Genomic DNA, 18,369 nt, shown 5'->3' on the forward strand with positions numbered 1-18,369 from the left:
AGGAATCAAACATATCATATTCAGCGATCTACAAGATTTATGTAGGATTTTATGACTAACCATGTGAATGACCAGTTCCTGTCATCTCTCTAAATAGATATAAGTGAAGCAAGAGAGTTTTAATTCTTTCTACAAAATATATGCCCACGCTCTAACAAATATAAGTGAAGCAAAAGAGTAGTCTACAAATGGCGGTTGTCTAAGTGAAGAGAAACAGGCAATCCAAACTTCAAATGATATAAGTGAAGCACATGAAGCATTCTATAAAGCCATACTCAAAAGATATAAGTGAAGTGCAAAGAAGATTCTATAAATAAACCAAGGACCATCTCATACCAGCATGGTGCATAAAAGAAAATTAAAAACCTAAATGCAAAAGACGCTCCAAGACTTGCACATATCGGATGAACGAAACGAATCCGAAAACATACCGATACTTGTTGAAGAAAGAGGGGATGCCTCCCCAGCATCCCCAAGCTTAGATGCTTGAGTCTCCTTGAATATTTACTTGGGGTGCCTCGGGCATCCCCAAGCTTGAGCTCTTGCCTCTCTTCCTTCTTCTCACATCGAGACCTTCTCGATCATCGAACACTTCATCCACACAAAACTCCAACAGAAAACTCGGTAAGATCCGTTAGTATAATAAAGCAAATCACTACTCTAAGTACTGTTGCAAACCAATTCATATTTTGTTTTTTCATTATGTCTACTATAATATAACTTTTTCATGGCTTAATCCACTGATATAAATTGATAGGTTCATCAAAACAAGCAAACTATGCATCAAAAATAGAATCCATCTAAAACAGAACAGTCTGTAGCAATCTGAACATTCATAATACTTTTGATACTTTAAAAATTATACCAAAATTATCAAAAATAAACAATTTGTACAGCAAGATAGTGAAAAAAAGAATCAGAACCATTTGACTTTCCAGTAAAAAATTAAAATTCGCGCACTACAACCAAAGTGTCTGTCCTGCACCGTACAAACCAACAAGCATTGTAAACATCCTAAAGGAAAACCTTGGCACATTATTTTTATAATACAATGGAATTGTACAAGGGGATAATTATTTTGTTGAAAAGTTTCTGTAATCAAGATTCACAAAGTTTCCGTGAGCATGAACAAAGTTCAAGGCTAGCTCCCACTTCAACAATGCTTGTCTCTCTCACTTTCACTTTCCTTTTTGAAAAAGTTTTAGGTTCCCCTCTTTATTTTTGTTGTTTTTAAACTATATGAAAGAACTCAACAGAAATGAATGACTCTCTAAAACTTCCGGGTTGTCTCCCTGGCAGTGCTTTCTTTAAAGCCATTAAGCTAGGCATATAGTGCTCAAGTAGTGAATCCACCCGGATCCCAAGGTATGTCAAAGCCAATTTTAATTAGCAATGATTTGTAATTTAGTAGTGAGCACAAAGCAACATATATCATGTAATGACGAAGTCTAACTCTCTTCCTATGCATCGGCATGTCATAAAAGAACAATTCGTGCACACCTAGTAAAGGCCAATGCATAGTATAAACAGTTTCTTGCAATTTTATCATGTTGGAAACATAGAGAGGTGGAGATATAGTTCCTCTCTCATAATAATTACAAGTAGCAGCAGCAAGCACATGCATATTATATCTATCAAAATCATCATGTGCAGCGGTAGAAGGCAACCCATCAATGTAATCCTTAATAAGTGCAAACTTCTCCGATATAGTGTAATCAGGAGAATTCAAAAAGATAATAGGACTATCATGCGTGGGTGCAATAGCAACAATTTCATGTTTAACATAAGGAACTATAGCAAGTTCATCTCCATAAGCATCATTCATATTGGCATCTTGGCCACAAGCATAGCAAGCATCATCAAAAAGGGATATTTCAAGAGAATCAATGGGATCATAACAGTCATCATAGCAATCATCCTTCGGTAAGCACGAAGGGGAATTAAACAATGTACGAGTTGAAAAATTACTTTCATTAGAAGGTGGGCATGGGTGATCAATCCGCTCTTCCTCCTTTTGTTCTTCGCTCTGCTCATCTTTTTCATCCAATGAACTCATAGTTTCATCAATTTCTTCTTCCATAGACTCCTGCAAAATATTAGTCTCTTCTTGGACAGCGGAGTATTCCTCAATATATAGTTTAACATAGGCATTAGAAGCATAATTCTCATAACAATATTCAAGTATGGCAAAATTTTCAGATTTGTAAAGAGTAGCATCATACTTTTCAATCAACGAAGCAATTTCATAAGCACCCTTAAAAGCAACAAATTCTTCAATTTGTTGAACATCATATTAATTATAAACACCCTTAGCATATGAAGATAAGATTCCATTATCAATAAACTCACATTGGTAGGGAAGGTGTTTCTTAGGGTTTTCAGAACAACAAGTAAAATCATATTCCCAACATAAATTCCAAGCATAGCATTGCAAACGATGAATTTGACCCAATAGAATTTTCCCTTTTCAGATATTCGGTGTCGCACATAACAAGCATGCTCATCTAAAGATTTGCCCTCAACTAAGCTAGTTGGGGTTTCAGCACGAGCACATAGGGATCGAAGATGATCCAAGTAATAAGCTTCAGCATTGTGATAGATTTTTTTGTTATTTTGCGTTTCCTACCCATGACTAAAGATAGAAAACAACTAAGAACAGCAAAATAAAAATTACTTAGTGATAAAGCAAACAAGCACACACGAGAATATTCACCCCACGCTATTGCTCCCCGGCAACGGCGCCAGAAAAAGGTCTTGATAACCCACAAGTATAGGGGATCGCAACAGTTTTCGAGAAGTAAGAGTGTCGAACCCAACGAGGAGCTAAAGGTAGAACAAATATTCCCTCAAGTTCCATCGACCACCGATACAACTCTACGCACACTTGATGTTCGCTTTACTGGAAACAAGTATGAAACTAGAAGTACTTTGTAGGTGGTTTTGGGTAAGCTTGCAAGAAAGTACAGAGCACGTAAATAAAAGCTAGGGGTTGTTTAGATAAAGACACAACTAAATTAGTTTTAGTAAAGAGCTTTTGTCAACAAGAAGGTTATTTGTCCCTAGGCAATCGATAACTAGACCGGTAATCATTATTGCAATTTTATTTGAGGGAGAGGCATAAGCTAACATACTTTCTCTACTTGGATCATATGCACTTATGATTGGAACTCTAGCAAGCATCCGCAACTACTAAAGATTCATTAAGGTAAAACCCAACCATAGCATTAAAGTATCAAGTCCCCTTTATCCCATACGCAAACAACCTACTTACTCGGGTCTGTGCTTCTGTCACTCACGCCACCCACCATAAGCAAATCGTAAGCATATTGCAAACCCTACAGCGGGAATCCCTCACGCTTGCGCGACACGGAGAGCACCATAGGAAAGCACCAATAATAAAACATACAACTCAAACCAATCACGATCATCAAATAGCCATTAGGACAAAACAGATCTACTCAAACATCATAGGATAACCATACATCATTGGGAAATAATATATACCATCGAGAACCATGTTTAAGTAGAGATTACAGCTGGTAAGAGAGAGGTTACACCGCTGCATAGAGGGGGTAAGAGTTGGTGATGATGGCGGTGAAGTTGTTGGTGAAGATGGCGGTGATGGTGATGGCCCCGGCAGTGCTCCGGCTCCACCGGAAGCAAGGGGGAGAGGGACCCCCTTCTTCTTCTTCTTCCTTGACCTCCTCCCTAGATGGGAGAACGGTTTCCCCTCTGGTCCTTGGCTCCCATGGCGTGGGAGGGGCGAGAGCCCCTCCGAGATTGGATCTATCTCTGTGTTTCTCTCTTGTTCTGCGTTCTCCCCTGCTCTGTTTCACCATTTCGCGTATATATGGAGATCCGTAACTCCGATTGGCCTGAAACCTTCGCCGTGATTTTTTTCCAAATATTAGCTTTCTTGCGGCAAAAGAAGAGCGTCAACTGCCTTATGGTGGGCTCACGAGGGTAGGGGGCGCGCCCCTGCCTCGTGATCACCTCGGGCACTGGTTCGCGTTGATTTTCCTTCCAAATTTTCCATATTTTCCAAAAATAAGCTCCGTCCATTTTTATCCCGTTTGGACTCCGTTTGATATGGATATTCTGCAAAACCAAAAACATGCAACAGACAGGAACTGGCACTGGGCACTGGATCAATATGTTAGTCCCAAAAATAGTATAAAAAGTTGCCAAAAAGTATATGAAAGTTGAATAATATTGGCATGGAACAATCAAAAATTATAGATACGACGGAGACGTATCACCACGCTCCATCATTGTCATATTTCTATGCATTATCATGTAGTTGACATCGTATTTGTGGCAAAGCCACCGTTCATAATTCTTTCATACATGTCACTCTTGATTTGTAATATTTTGTTCATGCTATATTATCTACTGTTTTAGACATTATTGGGCTTTATTATCCACTTTTATATTATATTTGGGACTAACCTATTAACTGGAGGCCCAGCCCAGAATTGCTGGTTTTTGCCTGTTTTAGGGTTTTGAAGAAAAGGAATATCAAACGGAGTCCAAACGGAATGAAACCTTCGGAAACATGATTTTCTCTTCAGATAAGATCCAGGAGACTTGGACCCTCCGTCAAGAAAGCCACGAGGTGGTCACGAGGGTAGAGGCGCGCCCCCTGCCTTGTGGGCCCCTCAAAGCTCCACCGACGTACTTCTTCCTCCTATATATATCCACGTACCCCCGAACGATCAGGGACGGAGGCAAAAACCTAATTCCACCGCCGCAACTTTCTGTATCCACGAGATCCCATCTTGGGGCTTGTTCCGGAGCTCCGCCGGAGGGGGCGTCGATCACGGAGGGCTTCTACATCATCATCCAAGCCCCTCCGATGAAGTGTGAGTAGTTTACTTCAGACCTACGGGTCCATAGCTAGTAGCTAGATGGCTTGTTCTCTCTTTTTGGATCTCAATACAATGTTCTCCCCCTCTCTCGTGGAGATCTATTCGATGTAATCTTCTTTTTGTGGTGTGTTTGTTTAGACCGATGAATTGTGGGTTTATGATCGAGTCTATCTATGATTAATATTTGAATCTTCTCTGAATTCTTTTATGTATGATTGGTTATCTTTGCAAGTCTCTTCAAATTATCAGTTTGGTTTGGCCTACTAGATTGGTTGTTGTTGCCATGGGAGAAGTGCTTAGCTTTGGGTTTGATCTTGCGGTGTCCTTTCCCAGTGATAGAAGGAGCAGAAAGGCACGTATTGTATCGTTGCCATCAAGGATAACAAGATGGGGTTTTTATCATATTGCATGAAACTATCCCTCTACATCATGTCATCTTACTTAAGGTGTTACTCTGTTTTTAACTTAATACTCTAGATGCATGCTAGATAGCGGTCGATGAGTGGAGTAATAGTAGTAGATGCAGAATCGTTTCGGTCTACTTGTCTCGGACGTGATGCCTATATACATGATCATACCTAGATATTCTCATAACTATGCTCAATTATGTCAATTGCTCAACAGTAATTTGTTCACCCACCGTAGAATACTTATGCTCTTGAGAGAAGCCACTAGTGAAACATATGGCCCCCGGGTCTCTTTCTTATCATATCAATCTCCATCACTTTATTATTGCTTTGCTTTTACTTTATTTACTTTGCATCTCTATACCAAAAATACCAAAAAAAATATTATTTATCATCTCTATCAGATCTCACTTTCGTAAGTGACCGTGAAGGGATTGACAACCCCTAAGCGCGTTGGTTGCGTTGAGCTATTGTTTTTGTGTAGGTACGAGGGACTCGAGTGTAGCCTCCTACTGCATTGATACCTTGGTTCTCAAAAACCGAGGGAAATTCTTACGCTACTTTGCTGCATCATCCCTTCCTCTTCAGGGAAATCCAACACAGTGCTCAAAAGGTAGCACCCTAATGACTGCATCCTCTACCACGGTGCGTACGAGGATTTGAACGCATGCCCGGTATGCGGTGCATTGCGGTATAAGATCAGACGAGATGACCCTGGTGATGTTGACGGCGAGCCCCCCAAGAAGAGGGTTCCTGCGAAGGTGATGTGGTATGCTCCTATATACCATGGTTGAAACATCTGTTGAGAAACGAAGAGCATGCCAAGTTGATGCGATGGCACAGAGAGGGCCATAAGAAAAGACGGAAGTTGAGAGCACCCGCTGATGGGTCGCAGTGGAGAAAATCAAGAGAAAGTACCGGGATGAGTTTGCAGCTGACCCAAGGAACGCATGGTTTAGTTTAAGTGCGGATGACATTAATCCTTTCGGCGAGCAGAGAAGCAATCACAACACCTGGCCCGTGACTCTATGTATGTATAACCTTCCTCCTTAGATGTGCATGAAGCGGAAGTTTATTATGATGCCAGTTCTCATCCAAGGCCCTAAGCAACCCGGCAACGACATTGATGTGTACCTAAGGCCATTAGTTGAAGAACTTTTACAGCTGTGGAATGGAAACGGTGTACGTGTGTGGGATGAGCACAAACATGAGGAATTTAACCTGCATGCGCTGCTCTTTGTAACCATCAACGATTGGCCCGGTCTCACTAACCTTTCAGGATAGACAAACAAGGGATACCACGCATGCACGCACTGTTTAGCTGACACCAAAAATATATACCTGGACAAATGCAGGAAGAATGTGTACCTGGGCCATTGTCAATTTCTACCGACCAACCATCAATGTCGAAAGAAAGGCAAGCATTTCAAAGGCGAGGCAGATCACCGGAAGAAGCCCGCCATGCGTTCCGGTGATCACGTACTTGCTATGGTCAATGATTTACACGTAATCTTTGGAAAGGGTCCCGGCAGACTAGCTGTTCCGAATGACGCTGAGGGACGCGCACCCATGTGGAAGAAGAAATCTATATTTTGGGACCTACCCTACTAGAAAGTCCTAGAGGTCCTCTCTTCAATTGACGTGATGCACATGACGAAGAACCTTTGCGTGAACCTACTAGGCTTCTTGGGCATGTATGGGAAGACAAAAGATACAACTGAGGCACGGGAGGACCTGTAACGTTTGCACGAAAAAGACGGCATGCCTCCAAAGCAGTATGAAGGTCCTGCCAGCTACGCTCTTACCAAAGAAGAGAAGGAAATCTTCTTTGAATGCCTGCTCAGTATGAAGGTCCCGACTGGCTTCTCGTCGAATATAATTGGAATAATAAATATGCCAGAGAAAAAGTTCCAGAACCTAAAGTCTCATCACTGCCACGTGATTATGATGCAACTGCTTCCGGTTGCATTGAGGGGGCTTCTACCGGAAAATGTCTGATTAGTCATTATGAAGCTATGTGCATTCCTCGATGCAATCTCTCGGAAGGTGATCGATCCAGAAATCATACCAAGGCTAAGGAGTGATGTGGCACAATGTCTTGTCAGTTTCGAGCTGTTGTTCCCATCATCCTTCTTCAATATCATGACGCACGTCCTAGTTCATCTAGTCGACGAGATTGTCATTCTGGGGCCCGTATTTCTACACAATATGTTCGCCTTTGACAGGTTCATGTGAGTCCTAAAGAAATATGTCCGTAACCGCGCTAGGCAAGAAGGAAGCATCTCCATGGGCCATCAAGCAGAGGATGTCATTGGGTTTTGTGTTGACTTCATTCCTGGCCTTAAGAAGATAGGTCTCCCTAAATCACGGTATGAGGAGAGAATGACTGGAAAAGGCACGCTTGGAGGGGACTCAATAATATGCAGGGACGGTCATTCTTGGTCTCAAGCACACTACACAGTCCTATAGAACTCTACCTAGGTGACCCCGTATGTCGATAAACACAAGAATAGTCTGCTCTCCAAACACCCGGAGCAGTGTGACGACTGGATTACATGTGAACACATCAGGACTTTCAACAGTTGGTTGGAAACATGTCTCAGAGGTGAAAAAACTGTTTGTGATGAGTTGTACTCGTTGTCTAGGGGACCATCTTCGACTGTATTGACTTACAAAGGATACGAGATAAATGGGAATACATTTTACACGATCGCCCAAGATCAAAAGAGAACCAACCAAAACAGTGGTGTCCGCTTTGATGCAGCAACCGAGAGGGGAAAGGACACATATTATGGTTACGTAGTGGACATATAAGAACTTGACTACGGACATGATTTTAAGGTCCCTTTGTTTAAGTGCAAATGGGTCAATCTGTCAGGAGGCGGGGTACAGGTTGACCCACAGTACAGAATGACAACAGTGGATCTGAACAATCTTGGGTACACTGACAAACCGTTCGTCCTAGCCAATGATGTGGCACATGTTATCTATGTGAAGGACATGTCTACCAAATCGAGAAAAAGAAAAGATAAGGAAGTGAATACATCATATGATGAGCCAAAGCGCCACATAGTTCTTTCAAGAAAAAGGGACATCGTGGGAGTGGAGGGCAAGACAGACATGTCCGAAGATTATGAAAAGTTTCATGAAATTCCTCCCTTCAAAGTCAAGGCTAACTCAAGCATCCTGATAAATGATGAAGATTATCCATGGTTATGGTGCAATAAGAAAAGGACACAACCAAAGAAAAAGTGAAGACTTTCTCTCCACAACTATTGTGATGATACCATGCCAACTTTCAACCTTTTTCTAGTTCATTTGAAATGCCTGTTGTAACACACGAGTTTCTGTCGTTTTGTACACGAAGTGTATTCAGTTTTTGCCGTAACCCTCTCAACTTTTTAGCACATGCTACGTGGGTGAAATGATGATACCATGCCAACTTTCAACCTTTTCGTAGTTCATTTGTAGTGCTTTTCGTTTTCAGGGTCATATAGCTTAAAAAATCAGTAAATGCATGAAAAATAACAAATGAAGTCAAAAAGGGTTGAAAATTGATGATGTGGCTTTGAATGGTGCATTTTGAACACACAAAAAGTCTGGAGTTCAAATAAGTTCAAAAAAATGAAATCCCTTTGTAACAGACGAGTTTCCGTATGAAACCCTGATACTTCGATAGAAATTGTCCATTTTGTACACGAAGTGCATCCAGTTTTTACCGTAAACCTCTCAACTTTTTAGTACATGCTATATGGGTGAAATGATGATACCATGCCAACTTTCAACATTTTTAGAGTTCATTTGTAGTGCTTTTCATTTTCAGGGTCATATAGCTCAAAAAAATCAGCAAATGCATGAAAAATAACAAATGAAGTCGCAAATAGTTGAAATTTGATGATGTGGCACTAACAGGAAAATAAAATAAATAAAAACAATAATAATAAAAATAGAAACAAAAGAATCACGGAAAAACAGGAAAAATAAACAAAATAAACTTTAACTAATGACACTAAGAGATAGTTTATAATTTTTATTACCTGAAAGCAAAAAGAACCACGGAAAAACAATAAGTATTTTGCTTTAAGTAGAAACAAAATAAAATAAATAAAGAAAAAGAGAAAACAAAAAGAAAATAAAAGAAATAAGTATAAACAAAATAAAATAAAATAAAATAAACTTTTATGAAATAAATAAGTAGAAACAAAATAAAATAAATAAAATATTTTTTATGAAATAAAGAAGTAGAAAGAAAATAAGACAAAGTAAAATAAAATGAAATAAACTATAATAAAATAAAATAAATACACCTTCATAAAATAAATAAAAATAGCAAGCGTAAGTATTTTGTTGTAAGTAGAAACAAAATAAAATAAATAAAGCAAAAAATAAAAGAAAAAAATTGGGAAAAAATGCCACCTAGTGGGCCACCATGGCCTGAATACGAATAGAAACCCATCCATGGGCTAGGATTCAGGCCCGCAGAAGGCCCAGCAGCCCCACAGGCATAGCAGTGCGAGATTAGGCCCACAGGCCTGCAGTTCAGAGGAGTTCAATGGACATGGTGGGGTAGGGTTTATAAACAGGTCATGCCGCTTCTCGGCTAGGGAGGTGAGACTAAACATCCCACCGCACTGCGGCTTTGGCAAGCGTAGCACATTGGTTCCGGTTGGTGGCACGAACCGAGACCAATGCACCCCTTTGGTTCCGGTTTGTGGCACCAACCGGAACCAATGCCGACCTTTAGTCCCGGTTCGTGCCACCAACCGAGACCAAAGGCCTCTGCTTTCCTCCCTTTGGGCTGCTAAAAAAAGACCGTTGGTCCCGGTTGGAGGCAACAACCGGGACTAAAGGGCGTCATTGGTCCCGATTTTTGTCACGAACCGGGACCAATGCTTCATCTATATAAGCAGCGGTCGTGAAAAATTTCATTCAGTTCATCTTCTCCGCGCGACGACGCCGCGAGGCTGCCTGCCCTCTGCCTCGTCGTCGCCATCGTCGCCCCTGCCTCCGACGCCGTCACCGCCCCGCGCCACCCCTGCCCCGACGCCGCCGGCCCTGCCGCCTCGTCGCCCATCGCCGCGCGCGCCCCCACCGTCGCTGTCGTCGTGCCGTGCCTCCTCGTCGCCATCCCCGTGCCCTGCCTCCTCGTCGCCGCCGCCTGTAGTGAGCTCATTCTCCTCCTCGCCGAACTCCCGCTGCATATATGCATTTTCCTAATTAAGTTTAGATGTGTAGTTTAGATATTATTGTTGAATATGCAAATGTTTGTATGTTCATATGAAAAGAATATGTGAATTTTTTTCATAGAATTTTTATGATTTTTTTCTGTTGTAATTTTGTTCATAGAATTTTTATGATTTTTTTCTGTTGTAATTTTGTTCATAGAATTTTTATGATATTTTTGTTCATAGAATTTTCTTTGTCAAATTATGTATATGTTCATATTGTGTATGTATAGGAAAATTGTGTATGATCAAAGTCATTTATGTATATGTTCATATTTAGAAGAAAAAGCAGGAGAGGAAAAAGGAAAAAGAAGAAGAGGAAGAACGAGAAGAAGAAGAAGAAGAAGAAGAAGAAGAAGAAGAAGAAGAAGAAGAAGAAGAAGAAGAAGAAGAAGAAGAAGAAGAAGAAGAGAGGAAGAAGAGGAGAAATAAATAAGAAGATGGAAAAGAAGAAGACACAAAGGAGAAGAAGAAGAAATAGAATAATATATTATTCTATTTTCTTCTTCTTCTTTTTTTCTTCGATCGCCCTCCTCTATTCCTTTCTTATTCTCCTTTTTTCTTCATCTTCTTCCTCTTCTTATTTTTTTATCGGGTATGTCGTTGTTGATATACCCCCCCTCCCCGATAACTTCTAGTAAGTATTACTTAGAAAGTGTTTAATATAATTAGTTAGAAAAACAATAGAACTAGTTAAAGTAGTTTATTTTTTGTAAGTACTACTTTATTTTATTTATAGTAAGTGCTTAGTAGTTGAACTAGTTGATTTAATAAAACTACTTTATTTTACTACAGAAGTAGGTTATTTTCAGCAAAAAAATTAATAGAACTAGTTTATTTTTTTAGCTCAAGCAATTATTCCCGCATCGACATCGACGATACCTATCCCGCATCCTCGTCGTCCACTCGCGGAGGAGGCCGGCTTGATCAGAGGGGCCATGTCCGGGACTGGGCTCCGTCGGGCTGGTATTGGGAGGTGCTACCTTCCCGGGGGCGTAGGTTGGTGAGGAGCCAGCCCGTCGTTGACCCGATCCTTGTTTGGTGGTGGTCGTGTGGGCCAGTGACGGTGCCGAGGCTTCCGGACACCGCGGAGGTGGTACGTCACCGTGTCAGCGAGGAGGACGAGCACGTCCATCGCTACATGGTTGTGTTGGAGGGCAGGTTCAACAATACCTGATAGGTTCTTCAGGGATCTCACTGGAGCTATGATCCTGTGATGGTGCCTTCTCTTTGGGTGCCCACCGCCCGCACCGATACCCGTCGGGCGTTACGGTTCTAGCTAGCTGTATTAGCGATGTTATATGTATGATAGTATTCGAGGTGTATTAGTGAAATATTCGACGATGTACGGACGCAAGAGATGATGTAGTTTTGCTTATAATTAAATGCATGCCAATTTGAATACTACTTTATTTTAAGATTTGGTTTTGCTTATTGAATGCTCTAATTGGAAAAGTACTCCTACTTTGAATGCTAAAATTGCAGAGCACTATGCAAGGCTTATGCATTTGACTAGTTGATAGCTTATAGGGTTTTTGTTTTTGCAGAAATCTAGGAACCCCTCCATCATCCCCGTCGTTGTCCCCGTCACCGACCCCCCTCCGACCTTGAGGTGAGACCAGCCAAATCTCCATGTCAATATGAGTCCTATAAAATTTAATTGTAAGTTTAATATTTGAATTATGAACATAGGAAATGTCGTACTCGGATGACGAAAGTCTCCCGGGGGAGTGCGATTGGTGCCACGACGACCGAGGTCTGTGCGACAGGCCTCACCTGGACAAAGATCGGCGCTTTAGCATTAAGCTGGAGGATACCTTCGATGTTGAAACGATACGCAACGACGACAAGTGTTTTCTTTCGTAATTAAGCACGACTTCAACTATTTCAACGTGCAATTTTCATCTTTTACAATTCGACTAGCTTATACCATGCCATGCAAGACGCTATGTCTTGGAGAGGATGGGTTTTGAAGACCATGAAAATTTTGAAACAAAGAAAATTCACCTACAAACCCATCATTGTGTGGATTTTGAAGTAAACTTGTACAATTCTGAGAGCGTAACCCATTTTGGTTGTAAAAAATGGGAAGCACTTTGCAAGATGTATGGTTTTCATGAGGATATGCTTGTGACCATGGATCTTAGTGATCCTGAAATTGAGCAAGACAATATGGACATTTGGGTCCTTGTTGATACACCTCCAATTCTACCGCTATGTGAGTTTCTCAAACATAGTTATTAGCTAATTTATATTGTTCATTTCAAAATAGTTGATAACTTATTTCCATTGACAGCTTATTTTCATTTTTCAAAGAATGTGTGGAAGATGGTAGACAGAACCTACTACACCGAAGGCTCCGAATTAACTTATCAGGAGAAAAATCATCTGATCACATTTTGTACTGATCTTGAGAATTACAATATCTACAATCAAACTCCTCAACATTATGGTCAATACGTGACACTAGTGCACGTGTTGAACTATGGTAACTACTATGGAGATACCCTGATAAGATTTTTTACTATTATGACATTCGTGCATTTTTTGCATACTTCTAAAACTAGTACATCATTTGCTAACTATGAAGTTATTACTATGTTTTTCAACAGATAATCCCAGAGAATTGTGTGCCTCATTTGATGTATCAGAAATGTACCCTTAATGTTTTGAACATACAGCTAGGTCATCCGACGAATCTCAACTGTCCATACCAGATTTCTAAAAGAAATGGAGACATGCAAATCAAAGGATGGAAAAAATGTATGGACATTCGTAAGGAGGTTCTTGGAAGCAAAAGGAAGCGAAGCGCAAGAATTGGAGACAAGATGATCTTCATTCTCCATAATGGAGAGTCAGGGTCTATATTGTTTATGCTCTTTTACCTTAAAGAGGGTATTTAGGTCCTACCTAATACTGATGATCATGTGCCTAAAACAATTAAGTAGGGTTGGTTCGATGACTATGAGGATGATGATTGTATGACTTGTTATTAATAACGAGTAGAAGTTGTATGATGATGATTAGTAGGACTTATTATTATGATGATGCATGATGCGGGCATGAAGAGTTATTATATATTAGTGGGTGAAATGAACATGGATTGGATTGAAGTGAAGGCAACATGCGTGTGGTGCATGTCGAAAGTAGTACTAATCCAAACTTGATCAAGTTAGAATTAGTATTACTTTCGACATGCACCACACATGTTGCCTTCACTTTAATCTAAGCCACATTTAGGCATAGCAGTAGCGTTGGTAAACCAAGCATGGAGATAAGAGAGGACACTTCTCTCTATTAGCTAGCTAACACACCCTAAATTATATGATTCAAAAGAACACCCTAAATTACCCCCTAAACCACCCCTTTTCAGAAAAAAATAAAATAAAAACCTCAGCTCCTGCCAGCTGCTGACGCGTGGACGCCTATTTGGTCTAGGTTATTGCCACCAACCGGGACCAAAGGCCCTCTTGCCTGGGCTCGCAGCATCGGCCACGTGGAGACCCATCTGTTCCGATTCGTGTAAGAATCCGGACTAAAGGCCTAAGGCTTTAGTAACGACCCTTTAGTCCTGGTTCAAAAACTGGAACAAATGGCTGTAACGAACCGGGACAATAGGCCATTTTTTTACTAGTGTAGGCTCATGGCGGCATCGATTTTCATCGCCTTGCCGGCGGACGGGCGACGTTGGTGGCTTCGCGTGGATCCGTCCTGACTGTCGTCGTGAGGCGGCATAGGGGGTGTCCGGTGGGGAGGTAGGCTGGAGGGATAGGAAACGCCAACGTGGTCAGGCCACCCATCGCCGCACAGGAGTGTGCCAGTCCTGGATGCATCTGCTCCCCTCCTCCTCCATTAATTCCTTGACCAAGTGCATGCGGGCGTTGTTTCAGCGATGTTCGAGGCAGGGCATCTCAGGCCCGTACATCCACAGGTGCAAGTGGAGCCGCTGCACAGGGCCCCCAAAAATCTGGGGCCCCCAATTTTTGTTCAAGTACTATATATATTACTAAATCCTGAGATTAACAAAGAGCAAAGACTGGATCGTTAAACTGCCAAGAAAAATAAAGTGCAGCCCCAGCCCAACGCACGTCAATTAATCCACCAAGCCCCAACGGAACAGCAGGCCCATAGCCCAACTCATCTCTCTCACGGAGAATTCCAGAAGACTGAAGACGGATCGAATTCCCCTGTTCTTTTCTCTCTCTCTACTCCTCGAGACCAGGACTCGCCGGCGGCTGGCGAATTAACTCGCTCGCAATTAACTCGCAGACTCCTCATCTCCTTTCTCGGATGGCTTCCCAATTATTATCCAAGAAGAGAGCCGTTGATGGCAAGTACACAATGAACTGCAGGTTCGTTTCCGCATCAATCTATAAATTAGGGCGTTTTCTACTGCTTGTTCCACTGATCCATCAATCCATCCATCGTCCCCTTAGAAAATCAAGAGGTTGGAACAGGCCTGGGTTGGAATCTCGCTGCTTGGTGGCCGCAGTCCTTGGAGGTGAGCAATCAGAGCACCAAGCGCCCCCGCCTGATGATCTGCATCCGTGAACAGTCAGCAACCAAAGGTTGTTTCGCCCCCTTTTCACCCCTTTTTTAGTTGATCTGTTGTTCTTTCTTGCATTTGTGTATCCTTGGTTTTTCTTAATTTTCTAAGATGTCTTCTAGTTCTAAACGCCCTGGTAAGAAGTATAAATCTGGGTATGAAAAACGTACAAAGAAGAAAAAAGCTGAAAATCTTATTCATTCTCTGAAGGGGTCTCTTGATAAATTTGTTGTGAAAGAACCACAAGTTTCTTCCGAAAATCAGAATATAGAGGCTGATGTTGATGATAATGTTGACAACATTCAGGTTGAGAATACTAATCCTGATGAGGCTAACCTCCATGGAAATGTCGTTGGCGCTAGTGTTAATGAAAACATGGATAGTTCATCTGATAAGAATAACATGGATGCATCTTCCTATGGTAATGTTTCTTTCCGGCCAGATATATTTGATCCAAGGAATTGGGATGCCCTTGACTCAAAAGCGATTGACATCTTGGTAGAAAATGGTCCCAAAAGAGATTTAACTATAAAAAAAGGCCGGAAGGATAAAAATAAAAGATGCTTTTCTTCGATATTTTACACAAGAGTTCTACCAAATGGAGAGAAGTGTGATAGAGATTGGCTTGTATACTCTAGAGAACTTGACAAGGTATTCTGCTTTTGTTGCAAATTATTTCGAAAGGGGCATGTAAAGGGTCATTTTCCTAGTGAGGGTTTTAATGATTGGGCACATATTAGCATTAGAATTAGAGAGCACGAAACAAGTGCCAAACATGTTCTGAATATGGTCACTTGGTATGATTTGCGACTACGGTTGCAAAAGCAACAAACTATTAATTGTGAAGCGCAGCGACAACTTGAGAAAGAAAAGGACCATTGGAGAAAAGTTCTATTTAGAATTCTTTTGATGGTAAAATTTCTTGCGAAACACAATCTTGCATTTCGTGGTACTAACTCGACATTGTATCAAGATAATAATGGAAATTTCTTAGGCTTGGTTGAAATGCTAGCTGAGTTCGACCCAATTATTCAGGAGCATGTTAGGCGCATAACAAACAATGAAACTCATGTTCATTACCTTGGTCATGGGATCCAAAATGAGTTAATACATTTGCTTGCTTCTGCAATTAAGTAAGAGATAATTAAAAAAAATTAAAGAAGCAAAGTATTTTTCCATTATACTTGATTGTACCCCTGATGCGAGCCACAAAGAACAAATGTCTCTGATAATACGATATGTCAATGCATCTTCGACTTTTGTTTCCATTGAGGAATCCTTTTTAGGATTTTGGATGTCAATGATACAACTGGGCAAGGGCTTTTTGATGTTTTGCAGGAAGAACTACGGAATCTTGACCTAGATATAGATGATGCGAGAGGACAGAGCTACGATAATGGTGCGAATATGAAAGGTAAGAATAATGGTGTTCAAAGGAAACTTTTGGATAAAAATCCTAGAGCTTTTTATTCAGCATGTGGTTGTCATAGTCTTAATTTGACACTTTGTGACATGGCAAAAACTTGTGGTAAAGCAAAGGACTTTTTTGGAATCATACAACGCATCTACACAACATTTGCTAATTCAACTAAAAAGTGGCAGATCTTGAAAGATAATATAGATGATACAACAGGATTGACTCTCAAGTCGTTGTCATCTACTCGTTGGGAGAGTCGAATAGATAGTGTTAAAGCTATAAGATTTCAGCTTTCGAACATACGAGAAGCTTTACTGCAAGTATCTGATATTGATAATGATCCAAAAACTAGCAGTGAAGCTAAATCTCTCGCGAATAATGAACTTGGTGATTTTGAATTTTTAGTAGCTATTGTTATTTGGTATGACTGTATGCCGTCAATCTGGTCAGCAAGAACTTACAATCAAAGGATATGCTTATTGATGTTGCTATTGAGCAAGTGCAGGGGCTAATTACCTTTTTTAATGGGTATAGAGACACTGGTTTTTGTAATGCATTGGAAACAGCAAAAGAAATTGCACTTGAAATGGAGATCGATCCTACATTTCGTCAAAAGCGTGAGATTAAAAGAAAGAAACAATTTGACGAAAACCCACATGATGTGTTAATTTCTTCACAACCTGCACATGAATCATTTAGGAGAAAATATTTTATTCCTGTTGTCGATCAGGCTATCAGTTCACTTACAACAAGATTTGAGCAATATGAATCATTCCAAAAGAACTTTGGTTTTTTATTTACTTCTGATGCACTAAAATCATTGGATGAGAAGAGCTTAAAATATTCTTGTAGTGTTCTTGAGGCTGCACTAAAGAGTGGGGGGAAATCAGACATTAATGGTAGTGAAATATATGTTGAGCTAAATTTACTTAAAAGTTTCATTCCAAATGATAATATGGGGCCGGTTGATATCTTGAAATTTCTTAAACGGCTAGATTGTTTCCCTAGTGCAACTATTGCATATAGAATTTTGTTAACTATTCCAGTGACCGTCGTATCAGCTGAGAGAAGTTTCTCCAAATTGAAATTATTGAAGTCCTATCTACGTTCAACAATGACACAAGAAAGGCTCAGTGGGTTGGCTACTATAGCAATTGAAAATGATATACTGGAGGGGGTTGCTTATGAAGATCTAATTGAAGATTTTGTATCAAGAAATGCTCAAAGGATGGCACGCTTTGGCTAACAGAGTAAAAGATGGACCTGTAGCTCAAAATACTAAGATTTTTCTCTTGTATTATGTAGTTCCTTGAGAAATCTGTACTGCTGTAGTGACTAATAACAATAATGTTTAAATTGCCTACTTGACTTTCTTATACATGGGGCCTAAATTGTGATTTCGCTCCGGGGCCTCAATTTCCGGGGTACGGCCCTGGAATCATACAACGCATCTACACAACATTTGCTAATTCAAGTAAAAGGTGGCAGATCTTGAAAGATAATATAGATGATACAACAGGATTGACTCTCAAGTCGTTGTCATCTACTCGTTGGGAGAGTCGAATAGATAGTGTTAAAGCTATAAGATTTCAGCTTTCGAACATACGAGAAGCTTTACTGCAAGTATCTGATGTTGATAATGATCCAAAAACTAGCAGTGAAGCTAAATCTCTCGCGAATAATGAACTTGGTGATTTTGAATTTTTAGTAGCTATTGTTATTTGGTATGACTGTATGCCGTCAATCTGGTCAGCAAGAACTTACAATCAAAGGATATGCTTATTGATGTTGCTATTGAGCAAGTGCAGGGGCTAATTACCTTTTTTAATGGGTATAGAGACACTGGTTTTTGTAATGCATTGGAAACAGCAAAAGAAATTGCATTTGAAATGGAGATCGATCCTAC

At 40.6% G+C, this 18,369-nt stretch overlaps 1 protein-coding gene across 1 annotated transcript; it reads left to right on the forward strand.

Annotated features, from left to right (window-relative positions):
• Nucleotides 1-14,717: 14,717 nt before the first annotated feature.
• On the forward strand, nt 14,718-16,200 carry LOC123154483 (zinc finger MYM-type protein 5-like). Its single transcript, XM_044573206.1, has 2 exons — nt 14,718-14,852; nt 14,937-16,200. Exon 2 carries the CDS (start codon nt 15,158-15,160, stop codon nt 16,181-16,183), a length of 1,026 nt encoding a protein of 341 aa, XP_044429141.1. The 5' UTR covers nt 14,718-14,852; nt 14,937-15,157; the 3' UTR covers nt 16,184-16,200.
• The last annotated feature ends 2,169 nt before the right edge of the window (nt 16,201-18,369 follow it).

The sequence above is a fragment of the Triticum aestivum genome, chromosome 7A (genome assembly GCF_018294505.1).
Source record: "Triticum aestivum cultivar Chinese Spring chromosome 7A, IWGSC CS RefSeq v2.1, whole genome shotgun sequence".
NCBI lineage: Eukaryota > Viridiplantae > Streptophyta > Magnoliopsida > Poales > Poaceae > Triticum > Triticum aestivum.